At 42.4% G+C, this 20,446-nt stretch overlaps 1 protein-coding gene across 7 annotated transcripts in view; it reads left to right on the top strand.

The window, feature by feature from the left end:
• The window catches only part of LOC147013497 (liprin-alpha-2-like), a 126,781-nt gene that overhangs the window by 91,617 nt on the left and 14,718 nt on the right, over nucleotides 1–20,446 (top strand). For 5 of the 7 annotated variants that reach the window (XM_085855332.1, XM_085855330.1, XM_085855335.1 and 2 more), the window contains 10 exons: nucleotides 7,480–7,637; nucleotides 7,991–8,207; nucleotides 8,658–8,687; nucleotides 9,027–9,160; nucleotides 10,277–10,416; nucleotides 13,097–13,190; nucleotides 18,764–18,845; nucleotides 19,576–19,776; nucleotides 19,913–19,975; nucleotides 20,195–20,221. In XM_085855332.1, the coding sequence (XP_085711458.1) occupies nucleotides 7,480–7,637; nucleotides 7,991–8,207; nucleotides 8,658–8,687; nucleotides 9,027–9,160; nucleotides 10,277–10,416; nucleotides 13,097–13,190; nucleotides 18,764–18,845; nucleotides 19,576–19,776; nucleotides 19,913–19,975; nucleotides 20,195–20,221 (1,146 nt within the window). The remainder of the gene's footprint in view (nucleotides 1–7,479; nucleotides 7,638–7,990; nucleotides 8,208–8,657; nucleotides 8,688–9,026; nucleotides 9,161–10,276; nucleotides 10,417–13,096; nucleotides 13,191–18,763; nucleotides 18,846–19,575; nucleotides 19,777–19,912; nucleotides 19,976–20,194; nucleotides 20,222–20,446) is intronic. The other 2 variants (XM_085855334.1, XM_085855333.1) reach the window with 2 other exon arrangements.

Here is a 20,446-nt window from a genome sequence, read left to right on the forward strand (position 1 = left end):
ATTGGTTGGTGGACGCTAAAGATCCCTCAGTGTCCTTTGCGAAGGGTAGTTGAGCTATCGCCAATACCATGGCCAAATTCCAAATTCCTGCCCTAACTGTTGCTGGGAAAGCAATGGCAAAGCACATTGCGTAATCCTTTCCAAGAAACTGCCTCGGCAGCACCATCACTCTGTAAAGACAATGGTACATCAAAAATGATATGGATGTATGGATGTATGTACATATATATATATATATATATATATATATATATATATATATATATATATATGTATATATATATATATATATATATATATATATATATATATATATATATATGTATATATATATATGTGCATATATATATATATATATATATATATATATATATATATGTATATATATATATGTGCATATATATATATATATATATATGTGCATATATATATATATATATGTGTATATATATATATATATATGTGTATATATATATATATATATATATATATATATATGTGTATATATATATATATATATATATATATATATATATATATATATATATATATATATATATATATATATATATATATATATATTGTTGCGAATTCGCGCCCGCCGACGTGCAGATGGCCACGTCACTCGAATCGCGACCGCGTCGCCCACCGGACGGACAATTCCGTCGTGACCCTCCGGGAACTATCGCCGGAGCCAGTCATGGGTGGGCCTTTCGACCTCACCACAATCGTGCCAATCGGCCACCCGCGTAGGATAGGGTTGTTCGCCAAACTCGACCTACCGAAGTACCCATGCGGATGGTAAACCAGGCGATCGTACCTCGCCACAGGTTGACTCCGGACACGGGCCGCTTGGGCGGCCCGTTCCGTACTATCGGGATATCCGAGCGATGTTATCGTCGACCTCGATGGTTCAGATTATTTCCCGGGCGTTTTGCACCCACGACGAACCCTTTACGTGAAGCAGGATGGAGGGTCAACAAAGAAACGACAAAGCGAAACGGGAAAACAGTTCACACAATGCACATTTATTTCCCTGCACACGGAAAGCACATATATACAGCCATACTGTCAAAATGCACATATAGCAACCAAAACAAAAGCAACAACGACGCAGAGTTACGACCGACTATGTGCACACACGGCAACACTTATACAGTTCTACTTTACAGACGGCGCCAACACACATTTACACAAAAGCAAAGGAAAGAAGCCACCCTCATAGACAAGGAGGCAGACAGGCCTGTAGGCCAATATGTGCGCGTGACCTGGAGGAGCGGCCAGGTCCGCGAGACCAGGGGGGCCCCACCCGCATCTTCGTGACACGTTGGTGGGCGAGCCGCAGATGTGGCCGCGTGGCTGTGCCCCGACTCCGTGCTCCTTGGTGGGTTTCGTTGGCACGACGTTTCGAGTGGGGTGGGAACGGGACCCCCTTTTGCACTATCTCAGCGCGGGGGAAAGGGGAATTGTTGATGCCCTGGGGGAGGAGAATGGCTGGCTGGCTTGGGTCCCGCGACCTCGTCGCCGACCTCCGTCCTTCTCGCCTCGGACCCGAGCTCCTTTGCCCCTTCCCACAACTCTTCTCAGCCGACTCCAGAACCCAACTCGATGACACTCTCCTCAGCCGACTGCAGAACCCAACTCTCTGCCACAGCGATGACTTCGCCGTTTTATAGGCTGGCAGGAGCAGCTAATATGCAAATATTCGTATCAGGATGACCTCGGGGGCAGAGCCACGCTCGCCCTTTGGTTGGAGGAAATCGGGGCGTGAACCTCCCCTGATCCTAGAATTTGTATATATCGATTTCACACAGACACGCCTGGAGGCGGGGCCAAGCCGCCCCGCGCTTGCTAATTGGACGGAGGAGAAGTGGGCGTGTAGCGTTCTTGATCCGAATTTTCCCTCTGAAAGGCCGCTATTTGTGCTCGCGGCTCGGTGCGCTCGGCACCAATCGCCGAACGGGCCCGAGACAGCCCGACGTTCAGTGTTCACAGGTGGTGCGGGAATGGCCGTAGAAGGAGAGAGGTGAAGATGGTGGAGGGTTTTCGGTGGTGGGTGATGGTTATGGTGCCGTTGGGAATGGCGGTGATGCGATGTTTGCGGGATTGAGTTGTGAAGGTAAAGGTCATGGCTGTTGGCGTTGTTGTTGTTGTTGTCTGAGGGTTGGAGCATGGTTGTAGTTGGTGACGATGGCTGGCGTGGTGGTTAAGGTGGTTGTTGTGTGATGGCGGTTGAGACGTGGTTGGTTCATAATAAAGATAGAACAGACAAACGGCTATCTAAAAGCGTCGCAGCCCGGATGAATCACATAAATTCCCTCTATACAACGGGTTTGGGCTAACTACACATGTACTTCGAGATATCTCACCTAAGGGCCCTTTATGGTGTAATGCGAATTTCCACAGCCGTAACAATATATATATATATATATATATATATATATATATATATATATATATATATATATATATATATATATATATATATATATATATATATATATATATATATATACAGTTATCCCCAGTTTAGCGCAGGGGTTACGTTCCAACCCCCCCCCCCCCGCGAGAAGTGAAAATCCGCAATGAATGGACGCCTCCCCCAAAAATGCCTATTTTTTTATACACGCGTTGTATAAACACGATTGGGTTTGATTTATATTGAGTGCATAATAAAAGCTGGGTGGTGTATTAACACGATTGGGTTATATTTATATCGAGTGATTATTAAACGCTGGGTGGTGTGTAAACACGATTGGGTTTGATTTATAGCGAGTGATTATTAAACGCTGGGTGGTGTGTAAACACGATTGGGTTTTATTTATATCGAGTGATTATTTAACGCTGGGCGGTGTGTAAACACGATTGGGTTTTATTTATATTGAGTGAATATTAAACGCTGGGTGGTGTGTAAACACGATTGGGTTTTATTTATATCGAGTGATTATTTAACGCTGGGCGGTGTGTAAACACGATTGGGTTTTATTTATATCGAGTGATTATTAAACGCTGGGCGGTGTATAAACACCATTGGATTTTATTTTTATCAAGTGAATATAAACCTTCCTCTGGCACTTCGGTTCCTTGCCAGAAGCCTTAGAAGGTGCAAGGCGTTTGGGCAGCATCGTGGGGCTTGCAGAAAAAACGTAGAAAATATTCAAAGTTCACAAGCGAAACTTTGTCCCGTGCGTTGTGTGACTGGTCGAGCCCCACGCATTATAATTTATTGCTTAAATAATTTATATTTTATATATTATTACCGCGATATACCGGGGGAATCCGCAGAAAAAATTAGTTGGGTTCCAAGGGAAAAACCGCGATGAAGCGGGGGCGCGATAGGTGAACCGCGATATTGCAGGGGATTACTATATATATATATATATATATATATATATATATATATATATATATATATATATATATATATATATATATATATATATATATATATATATATATATATATATATATATATATATATATATATATATATATATACATATATATATATACATATATATATATATATATATATATATATATATATATATATATATATATACATATATATATATATATACATATATATATATATATATATACATATACATATATATACATATATATATATATACATATATATATATATATATATATATATATATATATATATACATATATATATATATATATATATATATATATATATATATATATACATACATATACACATATATATATATATATATACATATATATATACATATATATATATATATATATATATATACATATATATATATATATATATATATATATATATATATATATATATATATATATATATATATATATATATATATATATATATATATATGTATATATATATATATATATATATATATGTATATATATATATGTATATATATATATGTATATGTATATATATATATATATATATATATATATATACATATATATATATACATATATATATATATATATACACATATATATATGTATATATATATGTATATACATATATATATACATACATATATATATATATATATATATATATATATATATATATATATATATATATATATATATATATATATACATACATACATATGATGGATATGGATCTTTGACATTGGTCTTTTTCCCCCACGGACTGTTATGCCATGGAGTGATATTGAGGATAGGCTCTCAAGGTGGATAAAATACTCCAATGGTTCACAGTCTCAAACAGCCTCTGACAGTCGAGCCTCACATCGGCCTTCTCATGGTGGGGTTGTTCTCACTAATGGTTGTAGAAGTGAAAGGCAGATCATTAGCTCCATAAAATCTGTTGCTTCGGGCAGATGGGGCTCATTAGCCTTGGTAGGCAGCTCTTTGAGGAGAAGGAAACTGAATCCAAATCTGCCACAGCCTTCCGCTTCAGGTTTTGAAACCAAAGGTTAAGGGTTTAATGGGGTAAAGGCAGCAATCCTTCTTAAACGAGGTGGCCTTTGCATTCATTGACCAGTGTGCCACCCTTGGTCAAGGTGTAGTACCCTATTTTATCCTACCTATCAGGGTTACGTGAAGCAGTGGGAGCAAGTGGTCGATGGCCATGCAGGCAGTTGGCACATATTGCCTGGCAAAGGATTGTCCCATGGAGAATCATGGTTCGGATCATCCATCTTGTATAGACACTGCCCAGAAGAAGGTAATGGCAAACCGATTCCATTCATGCCAATAAAACAATCATGATCAGAAATATATAAGATAGAGATCTGGTGCTTGATGATTCTAATCAATAGAAGATGGAGAAGTGCTGTGCAAACTTTTAATACTCTGCGAGGCACAGACTGTGACAGATCATGACTCCCTGTGGTAAAACTATAAATGAAACTTATGCCGACCAGATATGACCTTGAAAACATATCTCAACTTGAAAGCCAGTAGAGGCACTCGGTAGTGTGCATACCTCCACCAGGCTGAATGGTTTACGTTTTGTATCTCACCGATAGCCTGGATCTGGATTCAGACCTCCAAAATGGAATCTATTCGTCCTTTTCACACACCCAACATGTACACATAGTTTTGTCATAACCCACCCACAACATTTTGAGATATTGTGCAATATATCGTCTTTGGCCCTATCTCTCAATATACTCCTTATCAGAGATATCCTGCTCACAGACAGACAGACAGACAGACAGACAGACAGACAGACAGACAGACAGACAGACAGACAAACAAACAGTGGTGTAAACGCAGCTTAATTTTGTGGTGGAGCAAGTAAAGTGCTCAACCTAATTGTGTGCTCCTTCGGTGGAGCAGGTAAAGATAAATATTAATAAAGGCAAAGAATATTTCCCATTTTCCAGCCTTGAGGAAACTCTCTGTTTCATAGATTATCACAAAGCTTTCAATTGCGTTGATCATGAATTGATGTGGAATATTCTGAGAGAAATGGGAATGTCAGAGAACCTGATATGTCTGATATGTCTGTACACTAAACAAGAAGCTACAGTAAGAACAGGGTATGGAGACACAGAATGGTTTGGAATTGGAAAAGGAGTCAGAGGGGTACATTCTCTCCCGTTACTTGTTTGTCTCGCCCCAAAACTTTTAAAATGGTTTTCTCTGCAACCGCTTCTCCGATTGATGCAAAACTTTACACATCGGAGGGACTTCTCATGGAGAATATTATATTGTTAACTCTGGTGTCATAGGTCACATGGTATGGCAGCCATTGTGGAATAAAGGGGAAAATTGACATCATTTTCCCCGAAACCGCTCAATGAAAATAATTGAAACTCGGCATATGTCAACTCCCCATTGGGTATATAGGGTGATAATGATGACATCAGTGAAGTAGTATTCCAGCCATAATTAGTTGAATTGAAATCTTTATCCGAAGAATCAGAAACTTCATATATCTGATCTATGACCCGATGTGAGTGAAGAATTAAATTTATGACGTTCATAACCCAAGCCAAGAAACGATGTTGCATAATAGGGTGCATGGATGATTATGGGTATAAAGGCCATAACAGTAGCGTGTTCAGTTAACGATGGTATTTTTGTTCAGAATTAACGTGCGAGGTGAAACTATGCGCTCTACAAGTGCCATCGTAGTTCAATCTGAATAGTGAATACATCATGAGGAAATCAAACTTTGATAACATAGAGGCTTGGAGTCAGGATTGGAGGAAGACGGATCAACAATCTAAGGTATGCTGACAATGCCACTCTGTTGGCAGAAAATAAAGGGAACTTGATGAAACTGCTGCAGACAGTGAAGAAGGAAACTGAAAAAGCTGATCTTTGTTTAAATCTAAACCAAGACAAAAATCTTGTCAACTGAGAAGATCGAAGTGTTCAGATTGAGAGACGATCATCTGGAAGTCGTGGAAAGTTTCATCTTCCTGGGTTTTAAGATTGAAGTGAGTGGAGAATGTGGAGGAGAAGTTAATAGATGGACAGTGTGGGGAGAACAGCAATGTCAGGATTGACAAAGATGACCACACAAACCAAGAGGAGGCCGATGAATGATCTGCTATTTCGAGTTGCAATGTATGGATGTGAGTGCTTGAGGACAAAACAAAGTGCTTGAGATGTGAGTGCTTGAGTGCTTGAGGATGTGAGGACAAACAAATCAGTGCTTGAAGAAATCAGACCAAAATATACAATAAAAGCGCCAATGATAAAACAGAAAATTTCGTCCTATTGGACACATCATGCATGGAGAAAATGAAAACCAGCAGAAGTAATCATCTTGTGTATGGTTGAGGGACAAAGAGGAAGGGGTACACCTTGCATATGCTGGATGGATGGGGTAAAAGGCTGCAATCAAGTTGTCTCAAACAGAGCTTTGGGAAGCAGTGTAGGATAGGGATGTTTGAATAAATCTGATCATGAATGTCACCAGAATTTAGGGATATATATATATAACATTTATGTTGGGGATGGCAGAACAGCTTTGAGATATGTGTACTTGGCTTTGATCTGTCTCGCCTGAGTTCAAATGCCAACCCAAATATAAACTACCTTGGTGTTTCGCAAGCGGGGTGAGGCATCAATGTTTGCGCAATCATGGGAAGATTAGAAGAACATCAAACTGGAGGACCCTTCTGCCAGCAATGGTTATTGGGGGATGTTTCCACAGTGTCTTTTGGAGAAGGGAAGACAAGTTGCACCCTGAACAAATTGCAAATTCCTCCACTCACTGATTGCTGGGAAGGCAATGGCAAACCACCCAATATAACCATTCCCAAGAGACCTTCCGCAGCACTGGTGCTCTTTAAAGAGTTTGGCACATGATGATGATTATGATACTGTATATGCTGAAAATACTGCTTTATTATGTTGAGCGTGAAGCCAGTTTGACATGTTGGATAGATTTGCATTTTTGCTGTGAGTTTGGAGCGAGATTGACTTTGCGCTGCTGTTGATGATGTCGATGTTTTTTTTTTGCTACTTCAGCCTGGCATTCGTGATGTTGAAGTTGAGGGGGTGGAGGGAGCAGGTGGGGAGGGGGAGGGAGATGGGGGGGCTGGTTCCCCCGGCGGGGGCTCCTCGGATGCGCAGACTTTGGCACTGATGCTGCAAGAGCAGCTGGATGCCATCAACAGGGAAATAAGGTCCCATTTTTATCTCACTTTCCATTTCCACATGCATTTATTTCCCTTTTCCACTTCCCTTAAAAAAAAGAAGCTTCTATGCATTTCTCATTAAATCTTATGAGCTTCTCATCGTTTTCTCATCGGATCTCTTGAGATATCCCTGGGAGATATTTGTAAGGGTTCCCTTTTATTGCTTGTTTATATTTCTTCAGCCTCCTCATTGTTCACCCCCTTCTGTTGCCTTCTCTTTCAGATGTCTTTTCCATTTTATTCCTATCATTACTCTTTATCATTACCACTATTTTCCTCTCTCTACCTCTTTCACACTGTCTTCCCACTTTCTGCTTTTCCACACATCATCACCTGTTCAGGCTCATCCAGGAGGAAAAGGACTCGACTGATTTACGTGCTGAGGAGCTGCAAAGCCGTGTTGGGAGTTCAAGTCCTGCTGGCGGTTCCTCTCCACCATGCCGTCTTCCCTCTGCTGCCTCAACCCCTGGCTCTTTGGCAACCCCTCCAGCCTCTCCTCCACGAACTGCAGCCCGTCGTCCTCCAAGAGACCTCGACCGAATGGGTGTCATGACCTTGGTAACTTTACCACACACCATTGAGACTGGTAATCTGTTTTATTTTTGGTTCATATGGGGCAGCAGGATAATTCTGTTGGTTCTACATTTACCGTTGATCTGTCTCGGATGGGTTCAACCCCTAATGTGATCAAACTTGACTTTAAAACTGCCTTTCTGATGGAGTATCAGCAGGAAGGGATGCATTTCAGACCTCATCATTCTTCAGATTGGGATGTAAATCCAGCTGTCTCGTATGCATATAGGTTCTGGACTTTAAAGGCTTCACTGTCCCTCTTGAAATGAGTAGGCCATTGCAAGGAGAATAAGCTCAAGGAGTGTAGATAAAGCACTCACACAGTGGGCCCAAGCAGCTTCCTCCAGTGTCTGAGTTTACTTGTATATCTTGAATTCATTAATGTGCTGAGAAATATTTGTTGAAAACCAACTGTAATTTTCTGTGTGTCTCTAGCCAAGCGATTTAAGGAAATATCGGCGGAAGGTAAGGTTTCGTTACACTACCCCTCTCTTTTTCTTTTGTTCCACAACATGTGAAAATGGATTGCCTGGCCTGAAATACTCAAATAGACGATAAGAATTGGGATGTCCCATTTTATGTCATTATTCATAGATGCATTTTACATGGCCCCACAAATTTTGGTTTCTAATTTTAGCTTCAAAGGTTTACTTTGAGTTAAGCATCCAAACTTGATAATTTTTCTCATCCATCTGGGATTCTTGGGAACACACATTCCAACCACCGGTATTAAAAATGTAACCATAATCTTGGACCTGGAACACTATTGTAAACCTTACATCAAACTCCGATCACAAACTCCAGACAATGGCTGGTGAAGAACACAGGGAAGACAAGACGACGATCCGCTGTGAGACCTCACCACCTACAAGTCCACATGGGAATCTACAACGCCTGGGGTATTCTGTGAAGGCAGCCAGCCAAGAGGACATCCGCAGGTAAAACCCACAACAATGTACAAACTACCTAAAGTCAAACGAATACCAACTAGACTTTGTCAAGGCTATGTGTCAGTCTGCATTGGAGGACAATTCTATCGATTGGTTGTATAAACTGAAGGTTGATTAAGGTGTTCTGACCACCATGGGAAGCAAAGGAAAGGTGACGTTTTGGATGTTAGCCCTTCGTCGGAGCAAGACTCATCCCCTGAAACAGCTTTACTTTGCTTCCCATGGCACTCAGCATACCTGGTGTTGGCTTAATGGTTAGGGTGGCAGGCTTTGGATCCTAGGGTCCTGAGTTCAAATCCCGCTCAGCTGTTGAATTAATACCAGGTGGGGTTAACTCAGCCTGTCATCCTTCCGAGGTCGGCAAAATGAGTGCCGGCATGCTAGTATACTGTGTCAGAGTGGTGACCCGTCCAGGATTGTGCCCAATAGCCAAGGAGACTGCTTAAGCAGCACCAACGCTCTGCACAGAGTATGGTCCCAATCTCCTCCTCCTCAGCATACCTTTGTGAACTTTCAGTTAGTTAAACTTACCATAGTTATAGTCAAACTTCAAAAAGTGCAATACGAGTGAATGTGTGAAGCACAATCACTCTGATTTCATTCATTTCCTGATCAACCAAGCTGCTTACAATTCAAAACAGTGACATATAAGAATGGTTAAACAAGTTTAAGGATACAAGCACACAATGGAAAGAGTATTTGCGATGCTGGTGTGAGATTGTTAACAGATTGCCAAACAATTGTTTACCAGCAATTAAAATTACACAAGTATATTTCCTCATAAACACTGGACTATAATAGCAAGTTTGAAAAACGAGGAAATGCTTTAATTCTTCCTCACGGTTTAGTGATGCAGTTCGAAGGATAAAATATTTGTTCCTAATAAAGGCCAACTTTGGGAAAAAAATTTTAATAAGTGAAAGGATATACAGTATGTAGTTCAAGGCTGACTATTGAATTTAGAATGTTTGATGTCAGTTTCGATTCCATTGTTGTTTTTTTTTCCTCATATCCGAAGGCCTCGACCTCTTTCCATGAAGCTCCTGTTTCTTCTCCTCCTCCTCCTCCTCCTCCTCCTCCTCCTCCTCCTCCTCCTCCTCACAGCGCCTCTCTGGTCGGGGATTCCGGCTCTGAGACCCTCCGAAAAGCACACAAGAAACGAGGTCTAAAGTTTGGGTTGCTCTTCCGTCGAAAGAGCCGTATGGTCGGAGCATCTGGCAAAGAGTTGCAGCTATCCAGTCAGGGTATCTGATCTCTTCCTGAAACTCATTCTTTGTATATTTTGGCTCACATGAGCTCGCTACTTGATGTTGTTCCGATCTCCTGTGCTCCCTGTATGTCTCTCTACTTGTCATAAGACATGATGAGTTCATGAATGTCAGTCAATATCTCTAGTTCTTTCAAATGTATATTTTTGTGAGATTAAAAGGAAAGCCATTTAATCGAGTCGGTACCTCGTTGAATGCAGTTTTAATTGTTTTTTTTTTACTTGCACTTCACTTCCTTGATTCAGTCAGAGATAGAAGATATTGCTGGGTTGAAGGGGTGGCGGATCCATAGATGTGTGTTAAGAATTTAGCTCGGTCTGTGTACTCGAGTAGGGTAGAATTACGCTTGTAACAGGGATCTGTCAGATGTAAGTTTGATTGTAAAACGTGCACGGAGGAGGCAGTGATTGGAAACCTTAGAGCAGAATGGGGTAAGGTTGTATTGTGTTAAACCTCCTGTACAGGTGAGACCAGGTGGAGGACTTGTGGGCAAAAAAGCACCAAGAAAGGCACTGGTTAAATGGACATTATCACTGACCGTTTTCCCAGAGAACTGCAGGCCAGAGTGACATAGTAAGCTGTGGAGCCACGGAGAGTGGGTGAGACACTGACTGGAAGAAGCCGCCCCCACAGCAGTGGGAAGTCGATGGTGGGACCAACCATGTGCTTGGGTTGATCCCAAGGGTGGTCCCAGAAGTTGTATATGCGCATGTGCGCAGCAGATGATGGTGGGGCTGAGAGAACACAGATCACCTCTCTCTCTCTCTCTCTGCTTTGCCACTTCTCCCAAAGGATCAGTTCAAGAAACAGTGAACGCCATCTCCCCACCATCACACATCATCTGTATGCTGTCATTTCCCTCCCCATGCCACATCTTCGTCCTGTGCTGAGCCAACCTGCACAACATCATTGTGATACAGCAGAGACCATCTTGGGACTGCATAAGTCCTCGCCTGCCCCTTTGTTCTGGTTTGAGTCCGGTAATTTGGTGCTTTAACAACGTTTAGTTATATTCTTGTAATAAGTATGTGTGCTCCATATTTGTTTGTCTTTCGACTGCTTGGTTCGTTGTGTTTATTTATTAGCATCTTGTCATCCCCCTGTATTCATTGCTTTAAATCGACATCCTATTTATAAGAATGTTTTCCTGCCTCCTGCCTTCCCACATGACCAACTGCCAGTCTCGGTTTTATGTAATCGATCCTTGGGGAAAATATCATGGTAAATAATGCATTAATTCTGAACGTCGTGAATTCAGAGATCGTTCTGGTCATTCGCAGAGATCTTAGACCTCCTGCTCAGAATGTTCGCATTCGCTGGACCTCTGACATGACTATAATAGATATGTAAGAGGATGAGTTTTCCATAAAATGCCACGTAATATACCGCATGCTTATTTTTTACCATGCCTCGTCATGAGTATATTGTCACATAGGGGGTTCCGTTAACACAGAACCTCTGCACCGGACGTCCAAGACTTCTGCGAATGGCCAAATGATCTTTAGACAAGATGCTGTGAGCACACAGCATTTGTGCTTCTATGTATTCATACTCTCATAGCAGAAGACTTGGATATAATTTACTACCTCTCCAAAGTTGGTCAATATGGCCAAACCAGGTGGTCTTTCCCACCCTTGGGAATCGAAAGGTGGGAAGATGCTTCTTATAAATAAAATCGGTTATTACAACAATACAGGAGGGAAGATGAGAAGCTAATAACAAATAAATGGACAGGCATGGTGCTCAAAAGACAAACAAGGAAGCACTCGTACTTATGATACAAATGAAGCTATAACCCGCATGGAGCCAATCACACTGACTTCCATAATGAAGGGGACAAGAGAGGACTTGAGCAAATTAATCGGCATCTCCATGCCACTCCGACACCGCAGAGATCGTCCAGCTCAGTCCATGGTGTGAATGCTATGTCGGCTGGTGTCCATCGCACAGAGGGCAGACAGAAAGTCTGATGCTCACGGCCAAGCTGCCAGAAGAGAGTGAGAGAGAGATATCTCTGTGCACATGTGGGGACTCGGCTCTTATTCCCTTAGGACCGCTCTCAAGCAAGCGGCTGGTTCCATCATTGACTGTCTCACCGTGTGGGGGTGGCACGTTCAAGCAAGAGTCCAACCCCATGTCCAGGGGCTTTTCCGCAGCACATGATACCCCCCCCCCCCAGGTGCATGGATCTCAATGATGCGGCCAGTGGGGGATTCCAAAAACCGCATGCATAGCACTTTTGCGTGGCCATTTCCACTTGCCTCAAGTCCTTCACCTGGCCTCTCCTGTGGACAGGTTTCAAACACCAACGTCCATAGCCTATGTTGCTTTATAATGGACACTCACAATCCCCTCAGTGCACATCTTACATATGACTTACCTCGGACGTGTCCCTAATGCAGGTGTAAATCTCACCTACTCGAGCACACAGTCCATACTATTCTTAACATAATGCAGCCATGGATCCCTCCCCCTTTCCACGTAACATGCTTATTTTTCTTGATGCCACGTCATGAGTATATTTTTATAACTTTTGGCACTGAATCTTCGGAGATAGAAGATTGATGTTAGTTTGAAGAATCTTAATGAGGAGGTTGAACCTTTATTTTTCCACCTTGTTCATTGTTGATCTTTGGCTTTTTTTGCTTCTCTCCAGGCAGCTCGTCTGACTCGGAAGTTACACCGTCAGATGTACTGGGGATCGGAAAATTGGGAACCAAGGCAGAGAGGGACAGACGCTTGCAGAAAAAGTATGTACCAAGCTTGGAAATTCCTTCATTGTTTTCATTTATGTTTCATCCTTTTTTATCTCTGCATTGCTTGTTTCTTTGTTTTTTTGCTGTTGCTTTTCTCACTGCACTTTTTTGAAAATCCCCAGCCAATTCACTTTTGGCGTTCAAATGTTGATATAAAGTTGACTCATTTGTTGATGCAGTGTCAACCCCCCCCCCCCCGCTCCTCCCTCCATGACCATGGAACCCTCCCTCACCATTCCCACTAATCTTGAATGATTAGAGCTCTAGCCTGAGCGTAGCTTATTCGGTGGCTTGTTTTCAAATGAGCGAAAAGTCTGTATTTGACCCTAAAGGGTGTGGCGGGGGGCGGGGGTCTGCCTTAGCTAAAAATTGCCATTCTGACATAGCCAGCAGGAAATAACTACATTTTGAAGCATTCACTCCTTCTGATTGTGACTACAGCCTGCTGTCCCATCTGCATTTCGGTTATAAATGTGAAATATCATATGGTATTGTTACAGCCGCGGGTCCATTCCGGTTGCCCGATTCGAGTCTTGCGGGTCACATCAAAACGAATGCAACCGCCAGACAAGTCTACGGTCCCGAGCAAGTTCCTGGATCTATTTTTCACATTACACTGCTCTCAGGGCCGTGGAATTAACTGGGTGAAGTGTTGATAGACACCTGTGCCTCTTATAAATTTGGCCGAGCAAACCGTTAGGTCACGGGAATGATCAAAGTGGTTTGAACCACACCACAACTGCCCTGAAACAAGCCTAAACCACCAAACAGAGCAGCCAGGGACAAGCAAAATTCACCCCGAGACCAGGTATATTAAATAACAAGCAAATAGCATGGGCGAAGGAATTTACAAGAATGAAGCAATCACCATAAAAAATAATGTAATGAATCATTATAAATAGACCCCCTTAACCAATACCGATACACATCCACGATGCCAAGGAACGAAGTGAGATTCTTAATGATTTATCCTTGAAGGCCTTTAAGACACTCCACAAGAGATATACATAGGAGTTGACAGGATAGGAAGACATCGTCATCAAACCCAGCAAAACCATGCAGGAGTTCTGGAGGCAGTTTGACTCCACAGCAGGGCAAACATCTCTTGGCCAGAGAGAGAGAGAGAGAGAGAGTAAGTGAGTGAGAGAGAAAAGATGCAGATTGCTTGTGTGATTCAACCGTTTGGCAATTTGAGGGACAAAGCAACCTTGTGAACCATTCACCAATGAAGTACACCCTTCTCATGTCAGATCGCTAGCATCTGCCTTTTATTAATTCTGGCTCATGCGCCTTTCCATGCGCCAAGGATTCGCCAAAGAGACCTGGTACCAAAGGAGTTAAGGGTCATTCTACTTCGGTTCACCCAAGGGTTGTAACCTGACCCCCTCAGATGTGGCTAATTTTTTGCATGTATGTTACATATGATAGTCTATGTTCACATACAAAATTTTAGCTGAATCGGACTCGGGGTTGACGAGATATGACCTTGAGAACTTTGACCTTTTCGACTAATGCCGCGTTTCCACCAAAATTCAAATCCTCATATCTCAGCAACCCCTTTCCCTATCTTGATTATTTTGGTGTCATTGGTAAGGTAATTGTCCATAGAATGCAAATCCAGCATCGGTTCGTCGATCTAGTTAAGTTAGCGGTGGATGATTTGTTGACCTGATATTTGATCTTGATCTTGACCTTGAAGACCTCATTGACTTGACCTGACCTTGCATGAAAATGAAAGTTCATACTGTCTACTATAACATATCAAAAAACTGGAGGGGTAGTATTTTTTGTTCTCGAGATATTTTCGGCCTACATCCTACAGGAGACAAAGTTCAAAGGTCGTAAAAATGCAACCAAATCATGACGTACGTCGACATGCCCAGGCTTGTCAGTTTACAGCCAATAAATATTGTTCCCAGACTCATCCCAATCATAGTTGATGACACGTGTTGGTTCCACTACAAGTTGTAACATGCTCCTTTGGTGACTTGCAACTTAGATGGGGGGGGGGGGCATCTCTCAGAAAAATTTCTGATATCCACTCCTATGCTAGTAGCACTAAATAATACATTTTTGAAAATTTTCTGATATCAACTCTCCAATCATAGGTGTTGCCAAACCTACCATTAGGAGTTGATATCACAAATTTTTCTGAGAGATCCCCCCCCCCTTCTAAGTTGCAAGCCACCAAAGGAGCATGTTACAACTTGTAGTGGAACCAACACGTGTCATCAACTATGATTGGGATGAGTCTGGTCACAATATTGGCTGTAAACTCACAAGCCTGGGGATGTCGATGTACGTCATGATTTGGTTGCATTTTTAAGACCTTTGAACTTTGGCCGAAAATATCTCGAGAACAAAAAATACGACCCCTCCAGTTTTTTGATATGTTATAGTAGACAGTATGAATTTTCATTTTCATGCAAGGTCAGGTCAAGTCAATGAGGTCTTCAAGGTCAAGATAAGGTCAAATGTCAGGTCAACAAATCATCCACCCCTAACTTAACTAGATTGATGAACCGATGCTGGATTTGCATTCTATGGACAATTACCTTTCCAACGATACCAAAATAATCGAGATAGGGTGGGCAAGGGGTTGCTGAGATATGAGGATTTGAATTTTCGTGGAAACGCGACATTAGTCGAAAAGGTCAAAAGTTCTCAAGGTCATATCTCGTCAACCCCTAGTCCGATTTAGCTAAAATTTTGTATGTGAACATAGACTCTCAAATGTAATATACATGCAAAAAACTAGCCAAATCTGAGGGGGTCAGGTTACAATTTTTTTTTTCTGGGTGATTTGAGGTGGAATGACCCTTAAGTCTCTGTCTCAGATCCTTGGTCAGAGTCCAAGGCTCACATCCGTAGAGCAAGACTGGAAGGACCAAGGACTTAAAGACTCTGACTTTGTCCTCCTGCATAGGTACCGACAGTGCCACACCCCATGATCCAGTAAATCCACAACTCCCCTGGCCTGACCCAGACGTCTATGGATCCCTGGCTCACAACTTGCAGAAACATGACTATCACTGCCAAGGGAAGTGAATCTCTCCATGATCTCAATGCAAACCGGTACAGACAAGATATCAGCATCCAATATTTTATTGAAAGCTTGGATCTTAGTTTTGACCCAGGAAACACGTAATCCCAGCGGCTCCGAATTTTCATTCAGCGCCTCGAGGGCCCGTGTAAGGGTATCCAGCATCTCTGCAAAGATGACTGCATCGTCTGCGAAATCAAGGTCAGGTATCTTGTCATGCCCAAACGATGCACCGCAGCTTGATCTCTGACATCCTCCCCCAAATCCAGTCCATGCAAGTGCTGAAAAGTGTGGGGGCCAGTGCATATCCTTGACGAACTCCAGTAACAACTCGAAATAAGTTGGAGATGGTATCACCACATCTCATAGAACTCTTAGTTGCAGAGTATCGTTCAGAAATCGGATTGATCAGTTTTGGTGGTACCCTATTAAGACCCCGCTCAGCTGTTGAATTAATACCAGGTGTGGTTAACTTGACCTGTCATCCTTCCGAGGTCAGAAAAAAAGAGTGCCAGCATGCTGGTATAGTGTGTCGAAGTGGCGACCCAGCCAGCATTGTACCCAATAACCAAGAAGACTGCTATAGCAGTATCAACGCTCTGCACAGAGAATAGTCCCAATCTCTTCCTCCTCCCATTAAGACTGATAATCCTCCGAAGGCATCCTGATTCACTGAATTGAACGCTTTGCGGAGATTAACATAGGTTGCGAGCAGCCCCTGCAAAATTCTCGCCTGCATTTGTTGAGGACCTGAAGAGCAAGGATACGGTCAATTGTTGACCTCATTGGTGTAAAGCCCGACTGCTCTGGGTGCTGGTGCCCAAGCAGATGGTGGCGAACCCTATCAAGAATTATCCGAGCAAAGACCTTGCCAGGCACTGAGAGTAACGTCACCCCTCGGTAGCTGTTGCAGTCCTGGCGATCACCCTTCCCTTTCCAGAGAGGGACAACAAGTTCCCTCTTCCAGTCAGTAGGTATGATGCCTGTGTTTCAGACAGAACATAGAAATGCATGCAACTACACAAGTACAGCATTTCCTCCAGCCTTGAGAAGTTCAGCATGGATGTCACAGATCCCAGGAGCAATTCCCATTGCTTGGGGTAATGTGCATAATTTTCCTGTACAGCACAAATGGAAGGGGGTGGGAGTTGGGAGGTGTTAAAATGTGTATATGACACAGGCATTATGGGATAAATGGCTTGCTCCAACTTTCCTTGGAACAGCAATTGAAATATCCCCTCTGCTATATGATGCAATGTCCTCTGTTGGTACTGCAACAGATGGCAGTTGTAGACCAATTTGACGACCACAGATTAAAGTCAGTTCCAGGAAGCTCAGAGGTAGCCAATCGATTTTCCATATGGTCATCTTTGCACAGTTGTTTCCCAATGACATATTTTAACTATATATGGCCTTAAATGCTTTGACATGTTGACATATTTGGATTAAAGTCTGGAAGTCATTAGAAAATGATTTTAATATAATCTATCTAAACGTATTTGTAATTAATCGAGTTACCAACTCAGAAATAACATATTACATTGAGTTTGTTCATTTGTATGCATATGAGATCGAGAGCAGGTTTGACTGGCAGGTGTGCTCGATTCGCTAAGGGCTGTAGTTGTGGCACTTATGCAGAATCCTCTGTAATTTATGGCAATAATTTGGAATTAAGCCAGGATGTAGGTGATACCTTGTCTACTCTTTGCAGAAAGATTCCATAAAATCTTTAATTCCCACCAACTAATGCCACCAGATGGATCCCCAGCTTAATGTTGTCCAAGGGATCGCACACTCATTCATTAATGCAGTGCCCTGCCTGCGAAGCACCAATCACCAAGAAGATCCTCTGCAGCATCCTGCCAGAGTCGAAGATGGAGTAATCTTCAATTAATGCCTCTGCCCAGATAACTCACCTCAAATTAATTTCTCAACAGAAACAGTGGACAGTTTCACAAGGGCAAATAATTACCCGGTAAATGTGCTTGGCAGTAGTTATTCTACTACTATGATTGCTACGACTTCTTCAATGGCTCCCATTATTCACACATTAAATGAGTTACCTTTCAAGGAATTTCAATGCAGGTGGAGGCCATTCAGCCCAATGAGCTTGTGCAATGGTTGCAAACCCACGGTTGTTTTATTCCTTTTAAATGCTGAGCATCAATAAAAGAAGCAACACGTACCATTTTAGGGTATTTGGTATGACTCTGCCAGGGTTCAAACTATCAACCTTCCAGACTCGGAACGGACACCTCGTGGGATCTTTAACATCCACCAATTAATGCTAGCGAATGAAACACCGAGTTCCCATCTATCCAAGGGGCAGCACACATTATAATGCAATATCCACCTGCGAAACACGAAACACCAATCCGAGAGTTTATAGTCCTGTCAGGTTGGGAATCGGGCCCAGGCTCGACAGTTCAAAGGTAAGCACCCTCTTCATGTAATGTCTGGTCAAACAATGGCAATAGTTATTATAGTGGAGTATTTGTATTTACATTTGAGTGTTCTTCTGCAGACATGAATTGTTGGAGGAGGCTCGGAGGCAGAGCTTGCCCTTTGCTCTATGGGATGGACCAACGGTAGTAGCTTGGCTCGAGGTAAGTTCAGACTTTGGCCCAACATCTTGCAAGCAGAATTGATTGAATGAGAATAAACATGAGGAATCAAACCACCAACTGAAGGCACCCAATTGCTTTTGCCAGAGGGAGCACAGGAGTCCCTTCACTGGGGGGGGGGGGGGTGCACCTAAGGGCTTTCACCAAACATGGTGTTGGAGCGCTTTTTCAAGAGGAGATGCCGGAGTGCTTTCACAAGAAGAGGTACTAGAGTGTTTGTGCAAGAGGGGGCGCCAGAGTGCTTTGACAGGAGGGAGCGCCAGAGCACATCAGCAAGAGGGGGTGCTGTTGAGCGTCGGTAAGAGGATGTGTCAGAGGGCATCAGCAAGAGTGAGTGTTGGAGGGCTTTCTCAAATAGGATGCAACAGAGAACTTCTGTCATGAGGAGAAAAAGTGTTGAGCACATTGGCCAGAGTGCCTTTATCAGGAGGGAGTGGGAGGGTTTAAGAAGAGGGAAGCTTTAATTTGATAAATGCACACAAAGATACCATCAGGTTCATGACAACCAACATGGTCACTGCAAAGCTAAGCTGAATGAGCTCTCCTATGACATCACTTGGGGCTCACGGAATATAAAACAATGAACAGATGAATGCTTAGACAACTATTCATAGAAAAATATATACCTTTTCTCTTTGAGTCTGCATGTGCAGTTACCTAATTGAGGAGTCACTCATTTATTTATGCACCCTTCCCTGGTATATCTCTTCAGCTTTGGGTGGGAATGCCAGCATGGTATGTAGCGGCGTGTCGAGCGAACGTCAAGTCTGGTGCCATAATGTCAGCCTTGTCCGACACTGAGATCCAGCGAGAGATTGGCATCAGCAACCCATTGCACCGCCTCAAACTGCGCCTTGCAATCCAGGAAATGGTTTCACTGACCAGCCCGTCAGCACCGCCAACTTCCCGAACGGTGAGACCAACGTCTGCCACATTGTAGCATGGTAAATTACATTGAGCTAATGCAACTCTGGTAACCTGAGGCCTGCATTTTAACTCAGCTCCAAAAGTGATGCTCATCCTTATAAAGCTGTTTCATCTTACACCAGCCTACCGGGAATGTGTGGTTGACTCATGAGGAAATGGAACATCTTGCAGCTGCTACCAAAACCGTATGCTATTCCTACAAATCTTTATTATGATTTTGGTTTCCCAGTGAAGCCTCATAGAAGCTTTAACTGCATTCATGTGAACTCCCTCCTTTCCCAATCTCTTATCGTTTGTTTTTTATTCCTCTTCTACTAATCGTACTGCGCTGCATGCTCTTTTGCGACTTTTTCTTCTTAATTCTTCTTCCTCCCCTGCTGTCCTTACTTGGACTGTGAGCCCAGGAGGCTGAGGAGGTTACCTGGGCTCAGGTGAGAATCATTTTGAAAGTTAAATGAAAAACTTCAACACAAGGAGCAATTGATTGCCTGCAGACCTTTTCCAATTAACAGATCCATTTTTTGTCCCAAAATTGTTTGACGATGAAAGCTGAATATGAGGTCTTTTTCCCCATTGACACCATGTGATGGCAACTACAAGGGGGTTGTTAAGCAGTTTCACATGAATGGTGAATTTTTGAAAAATTCATTTTTGAT

The sequence above is a fragment of the Eptatretus burgeri genome, chromosome 14 (genome assembly GCF_056783735.1).
Source record: "Eptatretus burgeri isolate ZD-2024b chromosome 14, Ebu_testis_v1, whole genome shotgun sequence".
Taxonomy (NCBI): Eukaryota; Metazoa; Chordata; class Myxini; order Myxiniformes; family Myxinidae; genus Eptatretus; species Eptatretus burgeri.